The following is a 19,829-nucleotide window of genomic DNA, read 5'->3' on the forward strand; positions in this document are numbered from 1 at the left end:
GAATGTTGCTTTGTTTGGTTTAGGAGCATAACAATGTCTGACTCAGACACCACACGTAGCTTCACATCCCGGTTCAATACTGCTTTGCCGGTAAAGTGGATAGAACAGGCAGAGGCCTGGGAGTCAGTATTGACACGCAGAGAAACAACACCATCCTCTTTTCTTTGACCAGGGATAATGAGGATAAGTCCTCCAGGAGGCATTTTAATGCGCTCTCTCTTTCTCTCCCGCTTCTCCTCCCAGATGAGTTAAAGGAGAAATTACAGGACTTTGTCAAGGAGACCAACGGCAAGCAGCCCGGCTTCATTAAAGTGGTGCGGCACAGTAAGCAGGAGGGGTTGATCCGCTCGCGTGTCAGTGGCTGGAGAGCCTCCTCTGCCCCTGTGGTGGCCCTGTTTGATGCCCACGTTGAGTTCAACACTGGCTGGTGGGTGATATGAGAACTCGAGCTATTTCTAGTGCTTCATTGCCAGATTATAATTACTGCTCATTTTAATTTAAATGGTCTAAAGCATTCCCGTTGTTTATGCACTGACATGTACTAAAGGATAGTTAACCTGCAACAAAGGGTTGGAAAGAAATTCAGGACGTCTGCTCTTAAAGGGACAGTTTACCTAAAAAATTTGTAATCTGTGTTCAGTGTTGTTTATTAAAACCTTTATGACTTTTGCTTTTACATGGAACATAAAATGATTATATATCTTATAAAATTAAATTAGTTATAACTTATTTAGACTTTATTTAAAAGTTACGGCAATTTCTCACCAGTCAAGATAAAAAAATCAATGTTAAAATGGCTTGTAAATCGAAGTTGATTATATTATAAAAAAACTGTACAGTGTGCAAATGCTAAATAATTAAAGTTTCTGCACTGCAAAAAAAAAATATTTTCCAGAAAAAAAAATCTTAGTATTTTTGTCTTGTTTTCAGTAAAAATATCTAAAAATTCTTAAACTAAGATGCTTTTTCTTGATGAGCAAAACGACCCAAGGAAATAAGTCTAGTTTTTAGACCAAAAATATCAAATTTAAGTGATTTTGTGCATAAAACAAGCAAAAAAAATCTGCCAATCAATGTCATACAATTCGTAGACACTTTTTCTCTTGCGACCCTCAGACATTTTGAAAAAACACGATGAGAATGCGAGCTTCAATGAATGGATGAAACCGTAGCCCGCCACACATATACACCTAAAAGTGCGCATGCGCAGAAAGCGAACCATGGGATGAGCACGCACGATGGCCTTACGTCATCATATCATCAGAATGATTGACAACTGGGATGACCAATAGTCTTGATGATCCACACGGAAAAGAAAATCTTCCGCTATACCTTTAACTTAGAAGGTGTTAAGGAATGCAACGTCTGCGACCTATGTGTATAACAAGTCACTTGCAAATGCATGAGAGCCATACAAACAATGATACAAGGTATAAACTGCAAAAAAATGACTTTCTTACTTGGTATTTTTGTCTTGTTTTCAGTACAAATATCTAAACATTCTTCTTGAGGAGCAAACTTACCTAGGAAAATAATTTTAGTGTTGAGACAATAATATAAAGTTAAGTGAATTTGTGATTAAAACAAGCCAAAAATCTTCCAATGGGGTATGAAAATGTTACATTAATTTTCTTGAATTAAGTGTTTAAGAAAAAAGTTAACTTATTTAAAGATTTTTTTTATCACCCCATTGGCAGATTTTGTGCTTGTTTTAAGCACAAATTCAATTTAATTTGATGGGTTTTTTTGTCTAAAAACTAGACTTATTTTCTCAGGTCAAAAAAATATACATATTGATTTAAGAATTGTTAGATATTTGTACTGAAAACAAGACTAAGTAAGAAAGTCATTTTTTGCAGTCTACCCATCCATTCCCTTGCGTAGTAGTGGAAACGTCACGTGGGAGGTCAGGGTATTTTTCCCATATTTGTATTTATTTAAAAAAAATCAGTGATAAAGGTGCCATATAATATCAAAAAAATAAATAAATTCAAAGCATTTTCACTGGGCATAGAGTAACTTATTGTATTGTTTTGTCTGTTCAGGGCTGAGCCAATCCTCCAAAGAATCAAAGAAGACAGAACCAGGATTATATCTCCATCTTTTGACAATATCAAATATGACACATTCGAGATTGAGGAGTACCCGCTGTCCGCTCAGGGGTTTGACTGGGAGCTGTGGTGTCGGTACCTGAACCCGCCAAAATCATGGTGGAACTTAAACAACAGCACTGCGCCAATCAGGTGTTTTTTTCTGTATTTTTTCTATTTGTATTACATTTACACATGGAAGATGCTTTAATCCAAAGCATTTTACAATGCATTTCAGGTATACTGTACATCTGTGACCCTAAATCACAAAACCAGTCATAAGTTGCATGGGTATATTTGTAGCAATTGCCAACAATACTGTACATTGTATGGATTTTTTATGCCAAGAATCATTAGGATATTAAGTAAAGATGATGCTCCATGAACATATTTAGTAAATATATTCAAACTTTATTTATCATTAGTAATATGTGCTGCTAAGGACTTAATTTGGACAACTTTAAAGGTTCTCTAAGCGAATTGACGCGTTTTAGGCCATAAAACATTTTTTGTTACATACCGGAAACATCTCCTCACTATCTGCTTGCTGCCTGTCCGCTGATCAAACTGTAAAAATACGCGATCTCTGTAGACAGCCCAGGCTTCACAAACGGCAATATCAACATAGTGGCCAAACCTAGCACCACAAAACAAAGTATTCCAGCCAATAAACGACAAAAAGGATTTGGGGGTGGGGGTTGGGCGCGTTCATGAAAGCACGGAATGGAGGGGGAGAAGTTAGCTACACTCCGTCTGTTTGAAAACAGTTCAAACGTCAACAATAACTAACGTCTCGCAGATTCGCTTAGAGAGCCTTTAAAGGCGATTTTCTCAATATTTCGATTTTTTGCACCCTCAGATTCCAGATTTCCAAATCATTGTATCTTCGCCAAAAAAACTATTTTTAACAACCCATACACTAACAGAAAAGCTTATATATTACGACCCTTATGACTGGTTCTGTGGTCCTGGGTCAGATTTTATCAATACTAAATAGATGAAATCCATTTTTTTTACATTTTAGATGAAGCATATGAAATTCTAGATTGGGGCCATAGTGTAAGGTGGAAAATGTTGAAATGTGTAATTATTATTAGTTCATCATAATGTTTTTTCTTTTATATAAATGACCACTAAGTATGGGTCAGGTTTCATACAGTATCATTGCTTTCCTAATATGGAGCAGATTGTTTAAATGCATTTCCGCATGCATGTCCAGTAATTGTATTCTGATACTGTATGCTAAAGAAACATTAGTGTCATTTATCATTGCCCTGTTATGTGTTCGACTCTTTAGGAGTCCTGCCCTGATTGGCTGTTTTGTGGTGGACAGGCAGTACTTTGCCGAGATTGGCCTGCTAGACGAAGGCATGGAGATTTATGGAGGAGAGAACGTGGAGCTGGGTGTAAGGGTGAGATGTTTCATTCACTACAGCCCATAAGCTAATAAAAATAATGGATTCAACCCTGAAGGATTAACAACTGTAAACTCTTATTCTTGGCAGGATAGTTCAGATTGGCACCATTTACTGAATACCTTGTCAAAAAAACTTTTTTATGTAGTTGTAATTGTGAATGATCAAGAGAGACAACTTGTAAAATGTGAAATGTTTTAGTTTCCCTCGCCAAAATGAGGGTTTAATTAACACCTTAGCAAAATCAACATATTTCTTTCTGTTTGATTTCGCCTTTATTTATAAAGGAGGTCACATACCGCACACTAACTCGTAGGTATCGCACACTATATGCGCACATTTTCAGCCTATGCTCATCATTAACGATTTGGGACAAATATGATATAAGGCAGGGATTTGAGCAGAGTCACAGTCGCTGTTAGTAGCTGTCGGTGTGTACATTCATAGAAAATAATGTGTTCGGTTTTTACATACATGATGCAACGCGATGCCACTTCTTGACCAGTGTGCAACCTCCTTAAGCATTAAATCCTTGATGCTGATTGGTCAATACACTCTTAAAAATAAAGATGCTACACAAACGTTTCTTTGAAGTAAGGAAACAGGGACACACCAAACCAATGCAAAGTAGCGCAGATTTTGAAGTCGGCTCACATTGCCCACATGCTGGCTGCGTCTGGGTACAAACTTGCCCTGGCACACCAAACAGACGGCGGCCAAGAAGCACATCCATTCTGTGCCTGCGTGAGATGAGATACTCTCCATAACAGCAGGGGGCAGTACTTGGTATTCATTAATCAAAATGGGAAATTGAAAGAGCAAGTAACTGCTGGGATACAAAACATAGGCTGCATCCGAAAACTGCAGAAGGCAGCAATTTAGAGTTTTCGGACGCAGCCTTCGTCTCCTCCGTCCTTGCATCCTAGGAGGGTGGAGCAAAGACGCGAGGAAAGGAAGCAAATAAGAATTTAGAAGCACCTCAGTTGCTTGGAAAGCTCTCTCACCACAGACATATTTGTGATATATCTGTAATGTCTTGAGCTATATGTTTTAAACATATTAACATATGAATGAGAGAGGCAAAAATGAGATTAGCATCCTGATTTTGTTGTTTGCTTGCTTCGTCACTTGCGTTTTTATTTTCTTGTGCACTGGTTGGCTATGCCGAACAGCCAATCAGAATGATTTAAGTCCCATACAAGAGGCCCTGCCGATTCGACGCTCAACCTGATTTTGCCAATTGACAGATGTCCTCAGGGCAACGTATTGTGTTAACATTTTTGTAAATAAAAGCTAAACCCACCCCAAACTTTAACTCAATGGTCACGACTGTAAACTAGAGGTCTTCTGGGGTCCAAAGAAATGTACCCAACCCGGAATGACCCAAATAATTTTTTACCCGAACCCGATGTGCATAAATATATATATTTTTTAAATAAAGATCTGACCCGAGACAAACCCAAGAAAATGAGACTGGGGTCTGACCCGTCACCCAAACCACCGCTAAAATGTACATTTAAATGAACTGACATGTCTGTCTCAAGGAATGTGGCAAACAGAGGAGAGGTTTGAATAGGACATTGACGCACACACGCAAGATAGTTCAGGTCTTCTTGGGTCCGTTCTGCAAAAACACATTCTTTTTAAATTACCTGAGACCCAATGCCGCTATTATTGTACCCGACCCTTGTCCTATGCACGCATTAAACTTTTAGACCCGAAGGGTCGGACCTCGGTTTTTCCGATCTAAGTGGAGTCGATAAGACCTCTACTGTAAACTTATTTCTGAAATCTGATTGGTTGATTGAAGTGTTGTCAACATAATGTTGCCCTGAGCAATCAACCACTTGGCAAATTCAGACATGGTGAAGGTGATGGTGACTAACTTTACCAGATGGTGCAGAACACATGGAAAAAATTAAATTGGGTGTTAGAAAAATGCTGAATGGTTCTTTGGAGAACCAAAAAAATTTTCTTCACAGCTACCAAGCTACATCTGCATGTCATACATTACATCTTTCCTTTTTTCTCAAATGTAATTAACATTTATGCCCTACTTATACTTTTATTATATGGTAACTGTTGTATAAACGCATTAACAGGCTCAGGGGTGTGCTTTATTGTGACTGACATCTGAAGCCATTCCCGGGATTCTTGGGCTAACAATGCTCAAGAGTCATAACTGTATTCATAAAATAATGTATCTGTGAGTGCCTTATTACTTTAGCTCTTAAAAACAGCATTTATTGAATCATTAGAGTACTTATGCACAAACTGTATTGCCTTGCAAATAACAATTCTCTAATAGAATTAAATCACAAATGGAAAAGTTTTCTCTGTGATAGTTTTCCTTCTGCTGTGCTGAAAAAGTTTTCATCTAATTTTATTTTTTGAACAGACTGAAATAAGTTCTCTTGCAGTATTTTGCACCATCCGTTCTTTCTTCTATTTTAACAAGATGCCCAGTCCCTGCTGATGAAAAGCAGACCCACAGCATGACTACAAACCCACAAACTACCACTTCTACTCAATGTATAAAGTTTTTTTTTTTGAGACGTTAGATTTGAGCGGTGTTACATTTTTACCACACATTCACTTGACGCACATGACTTCACAGGTTTCTTTTTATAAGTAATGGCTTCTTTTGTGCCAGACCGGTGTTATTCAGAGTTGGCTGGTACACTTTTACTTTACTTTTAACCAATGAAGCTTTAGTTCCCTGAAAGGGACCAGTGTCCTCTCTGTGGCTGCTTTCTGATGTCTCATGCTGTTCATGTTGAGATTTTTGAAGGATGACCTTTCCGGGCCGGTGTCTGGGTGATTTGATGTAGCGGTTTCTTTCTTTATGATTGAAACCCTTGGATATTATTTTGTACAATTTTATGGGGGTGGCTATCAGCAGGGACCCATCAAAACAATATAATGTTAGTTTTTAAGTGCATAATATTGTTATTTCTTTGTTTACATTTACATTTAACACTTTTATCCAAAGCAATGCACACTGTCAGAAAAAATATCTGGTATTTTTTCATGAACTACTCATGAAGTAGGGAAGAGCAGGGTCGAAAGTACCATTTTTCAGAAAAACTTAAATTTAAAAGATAATGTTTTAGACAGAGATATATTTTTGCTGTGGTCAATAACTCACAACAAAACAAGATAATATATAATTGAAATAATTAAATTACATTTTTATTTTAAATTTCAGTTATTTCAAGCAACCAACAGTACAAATTTATATTGTTGAGAATAAAACATGTTTTCAACAGTTTGAACACTATGAAAATGAAATTAAATCAAATTTGAATAATATAAAATTTCAACATATACAACAGTATTAGCAGCAGGACAAAAGTAACAAGTGTTACTTTTGTCCCAACAGGATCTATTCACATTTAAACTCAATTTACTTTTATTTTGAAAAACTCAAGAAGTCAAACTTCAGGATGTGTTAGAGCACTAAATAACATATAGATTGATCATTACTTTAACACACGAAACCAGAAACACAACGCTTTCTAAGAAAAAGATGGCCACTTTAGTAATTTACTGATCATGGTTGAAAACACCTTTCTAGATCTATACACGGAAAACGGTGACTTAATAACACGATATTTGTCAAGTCTGTCAAGGGTTTGTGTGTTAAAGATGCTGTCATAGTTTAGGATGCAAATCTTATCAGGGCTGGGAGAAAATCGCTTTGTTAATTTCGTCCCACGTTACTTTTTCCTCGGTTCATATTGGTATCACATGTATGAATTACTTAAATATTACATATTATTTTAAGAGTACACTCTGGGTTAATTTTGACCCATAATGGGTAAATATTGGACAGAACACAGCACTGGGTTAAAATTGACCCAATGGTGGGTTGGTTTGACCCCACTGATGGGTTATTACTGTATATCCCATGGTTGCATTGAAACAACCCAACATTGGGTCATTTTAACCCAGCATGTGTTCTGTCCAATATTTACCCATTATGGGTCAAAATAACCCAGCCATTTTTAGAGTGAATAAAGGGCCTAAAATGAGTCCCTCTTTATCAGTCGCCAAGTTACAGTGACATTTTATTTTCTGTGATGCTTTTTCTAGAACTGGCACAGAAAATAAAAGTGGCAGAGTGCTAGAAATTATTCTTGAAGAAAATAAAATATGGATTGGAAAAAACTTGTTGTCCAAAGTATTGAGAAACTTTTGAGAAACTGTGAATCAATACTGGAAAAACACCACATTTCCAAATAAAAACCCCACTCAAGCTTTACAATTCTTAATGGATTATTATTCAGCTAGTGATTTTAAAGGTCAGCTATATAATGGAAACTGAAGAGCACTTCTACTGAGGCCAGAGATAAAATTAAACAAATGCATAAATAAAATAGTAAGTGGGGAGTTAATATGGAAAAGTGTTGCTTTTTCCTCCATCAATGCTCTTTCAAATTAAATTTTCTACTGAATGTTCGAGGAAGGAATGGGGTGACCATCAACAAAAGCAAGTATGTGAGAAAGGCAAAACATATTGTAGCTTTATGTCAACACACTCCTTTTTTTCGATCGAAAAAATAACACATCCAAAATCCAGGAGCACAACTGCACACAGCACAGAGGACCAATGCATGCAAAAGGCAAAGAAATATGCACTACTGATCCCACATACCAGATAAATGTATAGCTTGCAGTGCACTTTACTCTGTCAAAACAATAGTCAAAAATAGTCCGTAGATGTCATTTAAAAAGGTCTTAAAATAATGTATGTATGTATGTATGTGTATAGAGATGATTATCACTCATGTGACCTTTTACGTTATCTGGCCTTTTTTCAGTTTACTGCCGCCATCTTGAGTACCTACCGAGTACCAGTATGCTACTGACAAGCATTGGCTAGCTTGCTACGATTTACGTATTTCTTATCTTTTACTGTCTATGATTCTTACGGATACAGGAAATGGCTACGAAAGACAACATGTCGCACCTCGACTGTCATTAAAAGAAACGCGACTTTAAAAAAATATATCTTGCTTAGGGTGTGATGCCTACTCGATCCCTGATGTGTTCTACCAGCCGCTTGTCCGCTGCTACCGAACTACCACTATTTTTACAACACTAAGAAGGCACGCACAACATGAAACTTTGCTTGAAGTATCACCTGGATCTCTACACATGAACGTGAGCATTGAGAACATTGTTTGTGTACACAGAGTTTACTAAAATGAAAGGTTTAGAACAACTGATCGTCCGCACGCCATCTTTGCCGGACATAAAGAATCGATTTCCGAATGCGAATGAATGAATCTCATATGAGGCTCCTTTTTCAACTAGAAGGTCAATATTGTTTTTCACTTGCGACAAAACAACGAATTATCCGTGCATTTATATGAAACTATGCTTTAGGGGCTATCCATCTTTACTCTCCTCACACCTTACGTCGCAATTGGAGATCGATACATCTTGACTGGGAAGATGGCTGCGTGCGGATGCCAAAACAATCAAAGTCAGTTGTTCAAAACCTTCTTTTTAGTAAACTCTGTGTACACAAACAATGTTCTTAATGCTCGCGTTCATGTGTAGAGACACAGGTGATACTTCGAGCAAAGTATCATGTTGTGTCGAGCCTTCTTAGTGTTATAAAAATAGCGATTTTGATGCTCACAACATATTGAAGGCCACTTCAGGTACTCAAAATGGCAGAAGACAAGTTTGAGATGTGAGTGACGTCAGCTGATATTCATGAATATATGTAGTGATCTTCAGTGATTTAGCTAAGGAATTTCGCATAAACAATATAAAAATTATCTAAATGGATCATTCAACAAATAAAAAATTATGGAAATTGAAGGGCGTTTGTCATCTAATTTATCAACACACCATAAGGAACACACAGTGGAAATCAAATGGAATTTTTATTAACAAAAGATAAACAACAATAAATAAAAACACTATTAAATTATACTAAAGAATAATAAGGATTAAAACTAAAGTGCAAAGTATAGAGAATAGAAGTGACTGAATTGAATTTATGGCAGAATATTTTTAATAAGATGACAACCTTATTTCTCATAAAACAGATAATTAAAGAATTATCTTTTGAAAATCAGATATGCAATATTGAGAAACATCTATGGTAAACAGTTACTGACAAAATACACTGATGCCATAGTCTCTGGAGAGAGGTTTGGTTAGTGATATTTACGTTCTGTGCAGTCAAATGAGCAGTCCAGTGGTGGCACTTCTTCCACTGCCAGGCTTTGCCATGCTGCTGGGGGGTATGGAGTCAGTTTCCATTTAACAGCCTTGAACACAAAGTGCTGTGAAATGCTGATCTCCTGGAGCACTGAGAAAATCCAACCAATCTGGAACACACAGATGCGGTCTTGGAGCCGGTGTAGAAGGTCCTTGACAATCTGGAACACGCAGATGAAGGTCCCTTGAAGTAAAGTTTTGCTCTCCTGAGCTTCACCTTGTTGCAGACATCTGTGATTGCCTTTCTGGACGAGAAGCCTTGGAACTTGGTGTGATCCGCTTAGTGTCTGCATGCACGGGCCAGAAACTCAGAACTTGTGATTTGCTCTTAACTCCTACCACATGGCTGGAGATTCAGAACTTGAGGCCGATCTGTTTTAGTCTCTGTGGTGAAATGCAAAATGATGAGCTGTAAAATCTCTCAGGGAAATTTTTCAGAAACTTGAATTCTGGGTGATCTGTTTGTATTTCCCAGCACAGGGCCGGAGACTCAGAAAGATGGCATTACTGTTATTGTCTCTCTCTGGGGGAGACTCTGAACGTGTGTAGGCTGGAGACTCAGAACAATATGGGCCCTATTTTAACGATCTGAAACGCAAGTGCGAAATGCAAGTGACTTTGTGGGCGGATCTGTTGCTATTTTCCAGGCGGGAGAAAAAACTCTTGCGCCAGGCGCAAATCAATAAGGGGTTGGTCTGTAGTAAGTTCATTATTCATAGGTGTGGTTTGGGCGTAACGTCAAATAAACCAATCAGAACGTCATCCAACATTCCCTTTAAACGCAAGTGCGCAAGTTCCATGGCGAGTTGCTATTATTATGACGGATTTACCAGGCGCACGCCAGGAGCGGTTCACAGCCGAGGAGACCCACGTTCTTGTAAGAGCAGTCAAAGACAGAGAAGTTGTTTTGTATGGGGATGGGAGAAACCCGCCCAAATCAGCGTCGGTTAAACAGGCGTGGAAAGGAAATAGCCACAATTGTCTCATCAGCTGGCATCCCCAGGACGTTGCGCCGCAAGCGCTACAATGATGTCAGGAGACGGAGGAATCCCAAGCTTGCCAGCATAAATCGGGAACGACGTGTAACAGGAGATGGAACTGCCAAAGTACACTTACAAATCAAGTTCAAATACATTAAGGTTTCTTATGAAAACATTTCAATAATTATTTACATAAAATAAATGTAATACAGCCACACAACAAACTTATGAAAATATTTTAATCGTTATTTGCATGATAATTTTTTTACGCAGCCACACAAAATAAATAAAAACTATCACCACAATGCTCACCACAATGATTTCCCTTATCTCATGTGTTAATATTTTTTATTGTAACAATTTATGATTTGCAAAAATAACTGTTGCATCTGTGTAGATTAGATAAGCAAAGTGTGTGCGCGTTGTGCACGCTATACATTATGGTCAAGCATGTGCCCGCATAATGAACAATGCGCAACGCGCCACTGACTTTAGACTAGTTTTTTTTTTGGTCAGTGGCGCAATTGTTTTTTGAAACTGCAAAATAGCATCAGGGATGGTTTGCACCGGAACACGCCTCCTTTTTTGCGCTGAACCGCCCAGGGAGCGCAAGTTCATTCCCTAGTTTGCCGACGTGCGTCTGTGGAGGGAAAAAAACGCTGGGCGCCGGTGCAAAATACAAATGATACATGCGTCACTGACAAAGTCAATTGCGCTGGGGGCAAGATAGGGCCCAAAATGTCTAAAGAAAAGGTACTTTTATCATTTTCAGTTAGGGAGGAGTTTGCATCTTGGCGCTTTCCTGTTGCATGCCTGTTGATGTCAGATCTTTCTTCATTTTGAGGAATTCATTTGCATAGCCAAAATACCATTGGCATTGTCTTATGAATGTAAAAAGTATAAATAAATGTTACCATATCACGCATACATGCATTCATTATGTTATTAACTTGAAGAGTTTCATAACACAGAGATGTAATTTAGAATGCTAGGGTCTCTAAATGAGTATGAAGTCAATAAGTGATGGTTTAATGTCCATTTTGTTAGTGAAAGAATGTAAAGATTTGTTCTTTGGAAAGCCAATATACTTTGTCCATGCTGTTTCGATCTCCCTATAGCTTCGGATGAGAGTAAAAGGGGTTGGGACTGTTGATAAAAATAAATGTTGTGGGCCAACCAAACGTCCTCATAGCTTTGGCACTGAGGTCAACCATAAAAAAAATGTCTGTCAGTTGTCCGAGCAGCCTTATCTGAAAGGTTCTTTAAGGCTGCTCGGACAAGGGTTCTTTAAGGAACCATTCAGCCAAAAATGGTTCTTTAATGGCATTATTTTTGTAAACTCCTGTATATGTGTACAGATTTGTGTACAGATTAATTTTTAGACATTTTGGTAGATTGGAGAGTTGGAGTAGGTCACACCTTCCATTAAAAATATGAATAATCACATGCATCCATTTTGCATTCAAATATTTAATGACCTCTGTGTGAGCCCGACTCCAGGTTATGTTTGTTTACTTATTTCCAGCTAAATTACAGTTTATTTTTCAACTTGTGTACAAATGTGTGTGTTTGTTCAGAAACAACATACTATATCTGTTTTTATGGTTAAAACATATGAGATGCAAAAGCCGCAAAACACACCTCCATCAAACTTTAGATGCTCTTAGCACTTGTTATCAAATACTTTTCACCCTCATGCCATTCAGAAATACAGGTTTGCTTGCAAACTCCATTAAGAGTCTGATAAAAAAATGTCAGACACACTTTGCATCTGAGCTCATCATATGATACGTTTGACATACGACTTATCTGATGCAATGAAATTCATACAGTACATTTTCAAATGTGGCTTAAGTGTTTGAGTACTGTTTGAAACCACTTTATAAACGACAAGTTCAGGGCTTTCAAGTACTGCAGTAAATCCATTAATATAGTGAGGACAAACTCACTGTGTTCGTGCTTGTCATCTGTGTGAGTCAGTACAGTACCGAAATGGGTTGACTTTCAATGCTAGGACCACTGTGACCGAGCACAGTAAAATATAATCATCAGTCACGGTAAAGTAGAGACAGCATTAGTCTCCCTGGTAATTTCCCTTCAGTGAATGGCATGCTTTTAAGATTTTTATGCGTGATAATGGGCCACTGATTGCTTTTCTGTGAAAGCACATGCAATTTTCCTCTTAGATGCACTTTTTCACTGTCCCTCGCTGGTTTGTGGACAAATGCAAATTGAATCATTTTGAAGCAATGGAAGTCTCACCGAGACACATCATATTGCATTTTTACAGTATATGTACTCAGTCTCTGTTTGTACCTGGTCATGGTAAGTTCAATAAAAGTACATGATGCTGAGGGATGGTAGTCAAGTGCTTCAGTCAGATTCGAAGATATACTGCCTTTAACCTCACTTAAAGGGGAAATATCATGAAATTTAGACTTTTTCCATGTTTAAATGCTATAATCAGGTCTCGGTGCTTCTATCAACCTAGAAAATGTGAAAAAGAACAACCCAGTAACTTAGTTTTGGTAAACCATTCTCTGCAAGCATGTTAAAAAAGAGGTCATTGAAATGTGTCTCCCCCTGTGATGTCAAAAGGGGACCTTATTATAATAATACCGCCCCTTAATCTGCACTATCCAACCACGGCACTGCCATTTAGTCCACAGAGAAAGAGAGAGGAAAAAATTGGCAGCACAATTGAGTTTCAATTTTAACAAACCACCGTTATGCCGATCAGTGTTTGCAATTTAACAGCTCATTTGCATTTTTAAGGACACACCCAAAAACAGCACAATTTAGGTCACACCTACAAAGTGTCAATTTTAACATGCTATAATAAATTGTGACCCGTCACGGAAACCAGTGACACAAGTCGGCAGCACAAGTTTCGAGAAACAAAGTTTTTTTTTCAAAATTTGTGATTTTCGTTTTATTGCAGAATCTGTTAGTTGAGATCACGAAGAAGCCTCTCCATGTTTGAGATAGCAGTTTTGTATATTTAAAAGCGTACATTTTGCGGTTGAAATAGGCTTGTTTTTTCGGAGATTCTAGCGTGCAGCGGGGGGCGTCATTGTCTGTGTGTATATTTACATACTGGATAAGCTTGTGTTTTGCCTCCGCCCCCAAAGGGAACAGCGTGACTACTAAATAAGGATGGTTCGCCCAAAAATGAAAATAATGCAATTAATGACTCACCCTTATGTCGTTCTAAACTCGCAAGACCTCCGTTCATCTTCGGAACACAGTTTAAGATGTTTTAACGTTAGATTTAGTCCGAGAGCTTTCTGTCCCCTTCATTGAAAATCTATGTACGGTTTCCATGTCCAGAAAGGTAATAAAAACATCATCAAAGTAGTCCATGTGACATCAGTGGGTCAGTAAGAATGTGTTGAAGCATCGAAAATACAGTTTGGTCCAAAAATAGCAAGAATTACGACTTTATTCAGCATTGTCTTCTCTTCCGGCTCAAGCGTGAAGTCATGTGACTGTAGTGACGCGGCTGCCCTGTTCCTCAAACATGTTTGCTAAGTTTTTTTTTTTTTTCAAACTTATAGTATGCATCTTCACAGACTGTAAACGAAGCTCGGGTGCACAAAACTAAAGAAAAATAAAAGAAGCTGGGGGGCGGAACAAAAAACAGTCAAACGCATCGTACGTCAGCCGCGTCACTGACTTTATGGGGCGCCGCAGTCGGATGACGTCAAAGTACCGCGAGAGCTCTTCAAGAAATCTTACGGAGTAGTTTAATTTCGACCCGCTCTCGCGGTACTTTGATGTCATCTCTCTGTCAGTTCTTGCAGCGCAGCAGCATGAAGTCAAATACATATAATTTACACAGATTGTTGAACTCTTTATATAATTGGCTACATGTTTTGTCTATCAATATTTTCCATGAAGTCATTGGCTGATGGAGGAACAAGCGAGCGGTTGGTAACATCTCTAAAGGATTTTTTTGACGGCGCTGTTTGGACCTCCCTATTTTAAATACAAACTTTGAAGGCGGCTTCATGTGTTTAACGGAACGTAAATATCAGAGTGTAATCTAATATACCCTTACATGTTACGATGTAAATAGTCCTCAGATTGTATATTATATTGTATTACCAGAAGTTCATGCGAAATCCGATGTAAACAATAGACTATATATCTATATTTCACGGATTATACGCATTTGTGGACAAAAATTGTAATTGGATTATTCGCACATCTGAAACAGACTGGATTCGACTTGTGATCCCCACAAAAGTAAAACGTTCTGTTTATTTTTCATCCAGACTTCTGTCATAAAATACTACATATGATGCTAGAACATCTGTAACTCAAAACGGTTTTACAGGGGGTATGGCTTAGCTAAATGAGATGTAAATGAGCCCTATTGTCTCTCCAGCCAGGGAAAAGTGCTAACTCTTCTTTCTCAAATTTCTCGTCATTCTCTTTCTTGAATGTGTTATATTCAAATGGCCACAACTTGTCCAAATCTTATCAGATTTCCATGTGTTACACATCGTTGGAAAGCTTAGAAACTGCACTTTCAGTATCTGTGAATAACTCAAAATGTCCCAGATCCGACTTTTATCACTACTTTCCGTGACTGGTCACAATTATCTGTGAAGTATTTTGAGTTAAAACCTAAGACGTATGTTACATATTAACTCTTTCAACGCCAATGACAAGATTTTCTGTCTTTCCGCAATACCACTATTATCCACTAGGTGGACAACTTTTTAAACCCGGAAGTATTGCCCCATGGCAAGCGGCTGCATGTCCGTGTCTGTTTTAAAGATCGCTCTGAATGGGATCTCTATGAAAAGTCCGTCACAAAAGTGGAATTATCTCTGCTTTTGCTCAAATTGTGGCGTTTTTGCAGAAACCTACCCATATTCAAAAGCTGATTACAAAAGGTAGGATGAAACAGTTTTTTTTGTTTGAAAGCAGAGGGTCTGTTCTTTCATTTGGTATATTGTATGTTTATATATTTAAAGAAGAACATTTTCTGGAAGGCATTAAACTTTGGTGAAAATCATGAAAAACATTTTGGCAACTTTTTTAAAAAACGCTGGCGGTGAAAGAGTTAAAAAAGTCTCATAATATTTCCCCTTTAACTAACAATTCCCTATAGCTTTACATTTTATCAGTAAGTGCATTCCCTAGGAATCAAACCCCTGACCTTGCCATTTGTAGCACCATGCTATTAAGTCACATGGCAGAGATGTTATGTATTTAATTTGTGTTAAATGCTCAAAGTGGTTGACACAGAAATTAATTACAAGTTGTCTGAAACCTTCTGAGGTGACAAACAGAAATTATAGTGCACCGCGTGTTAAAGCTCATGAAGCATTTATGCAATATGCAAATGAAATGCCTCCTCGATCTCATGAAAAAGTGTGTATGTAAGGAAATGATAGTGTGCTAGAGATTAAAAAGAAATGGGTCATGCAGAGGTTTGATCATTTAATGTAAATGAGCCCAAATGTTGGATGAAGGTCATGTTTTAAAAGCCATAGAAATTCCTATTTTAAATAATCTGCGCTATCCTCAGTTTCCGGTTGTAGTAACTATAGCAACACGAGTGGACAAATGCATGAGTGCCGTTTATACAGCATCTAACACTCAGCTGTTATGCCTTGAAAACATCATCTCCAATCGTTCCACTCTTCTTCATAATGTCATTAAGCTTCGCAATTGTTTTTGTGAAAAAGCAACCTGGTAAAAATCCTACATATTGTGCCTTTAACATAATCTATTCATCACTTTAATCTTTATGAAATCTGTTATTCTGCTCATACAGATGCAAACTCTATCGATAAATTCATGATGTCAAAGAACATCACTGGCCTTTTGTAATGTAAAAGCATAGCTTTGTTTAGCATTATGCACTCCTGCGATATTTGAAGTAAAGGATGAAGTAACTTTAGAGCTGCTGGCGTTTTTGCAGTATAGGCCAAGGTCTGCATGACATTGAAGATCATTGTGCTGAAATCTCTCTGTATCTAAAGCGAATGTGGGTTTGCTGATGAAGCATCTTAGGACTTGAAACAGATGGCCCTTTCTAGTCAATGATAGGAGGTGACTACTGTTCTCCTCAGCCCACTTCTTCATACTCAGAGATAAGATTGTTTGAGCATAATTGATTAATGCTACTTTATATACATTCCCATTTGCTTCAGCGTTTACTCCGTGAACTGTGTTTCATGATGTGGACTTGACGTACAGTTAGTTTAGTGAGCAAAACTTGGTGACTTGGAGCGTGTATTTATAGTAATGTCATCTTTTACACTCAAACTTTGGTTGGAAATTAGATACAAAAATACACTGAGTTGGTGTAATACTCTTTGCTATCTGTAGACAAGCATGCTACGTTTAGTATTTCTGCACTATGTAGTACATAAAGTTTGCAAAATTCTGTATGTATGGAATATATGTGACCCATTGTAATGCATTTTCTAAATGTAGGGGTGCGCGAGGCAAAAACTAATGTTTACATTGTTTACATTGTTGCACAAGGTTGAGCGTTTTGAATTTCCGGGTTTTTTCACGCTGCCAAAGGACGATCTCCCGCAAATTATTAGAAAATTAAAATGTTTTTCCAGAGAGTTATTGATGAACAAGTGTTTTGGTGGCAAGTAAGTACATTTTTTCATTATAGTTGTTTTTCGGTTTCTAAGTTGGGTGTGTAAGATAACAAATCCAATGCTATGTCATGTAAGTTATAGAAACAAACTTCAAATGTTCATTTGTAGCAGATATGTGTGTGTTGCTTGTGTAAAAATATAATAAATCAAACTCAAATATTTTTTGAATGATTGAGCCAAAACCAAAAACCGTTTCCTCGCTTTCCCCTACTACATTGTATACTGTTTCCCACAATGCAATGCAGTCAAGGCACGAGGGACCACTGTGTGTCTCGTGTCCTTTTTTGGTCTAAAATTAGAAGTCAAATCAATACTTATACTTATTCCTTTATTTGGTAAGTAGATGTGACATACGCGAGATTATATACACTTGGTCCGCAATTATCGCAAAAAACCCTTCAGCGGGTTACAAGCCTTTTTTTCTTTTGTTTACTGTTATGTCAATCTGACTGGTCATTATCCTTTACGTAATGTGTACTGTTGCACAAGCTATTTTTAAAGAACGTGTAGGCAGTGTTCGGTGTATACTACGAAGCAAGCAGCCAGAAGTACACCGTTTCATTTTCTGCTCACCTCAAAGGTTTTCCCGTGATATATATGCAATAGAATGAGTTCACTCCACTACACAGCAATGAAGCACCCTTGAACAAATGTTTGCACCGTGAAATGAATGACATTTTGGCTTGCTTGAACCAGTGCACTTTGCAATCAGTGGAATAAAACCACACATCTGATCATCTGAGAGCGAATGTTAGCACACCAGAGGAAAAAGTAATAAGTTATCACTGACAAACTTCATAGCTTCACTCGCATTACAGATTCTGTGTGTGTGTGTGTGTCTGTATGAGAACTGGCACGGAGAGAGGAGAGCTAAAAGCAGGCGGTCACAGAAACAGACATTTTTAAAACCGCCCACTATTCAGTTCATGGCGCATACTTACAGTAGGCCAAAGACTGTCTAACATGGATTCTGACAAGGGTAAATTATAAAAGAGTAAATATCAGGGCAGTACGGCTGCTAATGCATGCTTTGGTCATCGACAACAATAAACCGTGACAATAGCAATTCCTCCCACACTGAGAATCGTTGTTTTCTTTGTTGCTTTCAATTTAACAACTGCCAGTTAAGTACATACTAGTAAGTGCTTTTAATTGCAGCTCATACAATGATCAGGGAAAGCATCCAACTCCGTTGTATTTTTATTATAACCTTGTCTTATAGATGCCACCGTGGGAGTTTTTTGCATGGCACATGTTCTTTTTTTCTTCATGACCAGGTGAATCTCATAAGTATTTCTAGATATTCATGAAATAAACAGTTACGAGTAAAAAATAGTGAGCTCAGATATATGCTGCCATTTACAGTGTAGGTATACTTGACAAAATAGCTAACCCTCACCTAACCCTTACCCATCATTCAATATTATGTATATACTTTTATGTACATACTTTTTTAATGTTTAAATGTTTTATAAACATTTGACTGTAAAGTTGTTCATATGTGACCCTGGACCACAAAACCATATTGTATATTGGTATATTTGTAGCAATAGCCAACAATACATCGTATGGGTCAAAATTATAGTTTTTTTTAATGACAAAATCATTTGGATATTAAATTAAGATGTTGAAAATTTTCTACCATAAATGTATAAAAAATTTGTGATGCACCGATGTATCGGCGGCCAATATGTATCAGCCGATTTTTTATGCATTTGAAACCATCGGCAATAGCATGAGAAAGGCCGATACCACTTCATTGTTTAATAATTAACTGCGTGAAGGCAATAAGTTGCATGTTTTTTATGTTGCAAAATCCAGCATTAAAAATTATAATTATTTAAATAATGAAATACTTCCCAAAACAAAATAAAATCTGTACAAATTATAGTTTGACAGACGTGCAAAGGAAAATCACGATTATTTATTCACGTGAGCCATGCTGTCAAAGTAGGAGAATATTTTGGGAAAGTGTCTGGATTTTTGGCTTTTTTGGGATTGGAATTTTTTGTGGAAAAAACAAAAAAAATCGACAAAATTTTAACTTACTTTGTGCCTCTCTTATTATGTTGGTCAGTTTAATGTTAAATAGATCCAATCCATGTTAAGTAAATATAATTTGATTCAGAAATAATCTAGCTAATAGGCCAACTGTATAGTACTGTATACAAGTGTTTAATATTGGTATCAGATGCGGTATCGGCCAATATTTGTCTGTTTAAATCGGTATCGGGAAAAATTTTATATTGGTGCATCCCTATAAATTTTTTATTTCTCATTAGTAATACATGTATGTATTGCTAAGGACTTCATTTGGACAATTTTAAAGGCGATTTTCTCAATATTTTGTGTTTTTCTCCCTCAAATTCCAGATTTTTAATTAGTTGTATCTCAGCCAAATGTTACCCTATCCTAACAAACCATATATTAATGGAAATTTATTCAGCTTTCATATGATTTTATTTAAAA

The 19,829-nt window shown here is 37.3% G+C and overlaps 1 protein-coding gene across 1 annotated transcript in view; it reads left to right on the plus strand.

Annotated features, from left to right (window-relative positions):
* The window catches only part of galnt18b (UDP-N-acetyl-alpha-D-galactosamine:polypeptide N-acetylgalactosaminyltransferase 18b), a 136,386-nt gene that overhangs the window by 80,620 nt on the left and 35,937 nt on the right, over nt 1–19,829 (plus strand). Inside the window, exons 4-6 of the mRNA XM_065261567.1 lie at nt 244–427; nt 2,046–2,243; nt 3,388–3,502. Coding sequence (XP_065117639.1) covers nt 244–427; nt 2,046–2,243; nt 3,388–3,502 — 497 coding nt within the window. The remainder of the gene's footprint in view (nt 1–243; nt 428–2,045; nt 2,244–3,387; nt 3,503–19,829) is intronic.

Source organism: Paramisgurnus dabryanus, chromosome 2 (genome assembly GCF_030506205.2).
Source record: "Paramisgurnus dabryanus chromosome 2, PD_genome_1.1, whole genome shotgun sequence".
Classification (NCBI taxonomy): Eukaryota; Metazoa; Chordata; class Actinopteri; order Cypriniformes; family Cobitidae; genus Paramisgurnus; species Paramisgurnus dabryanus.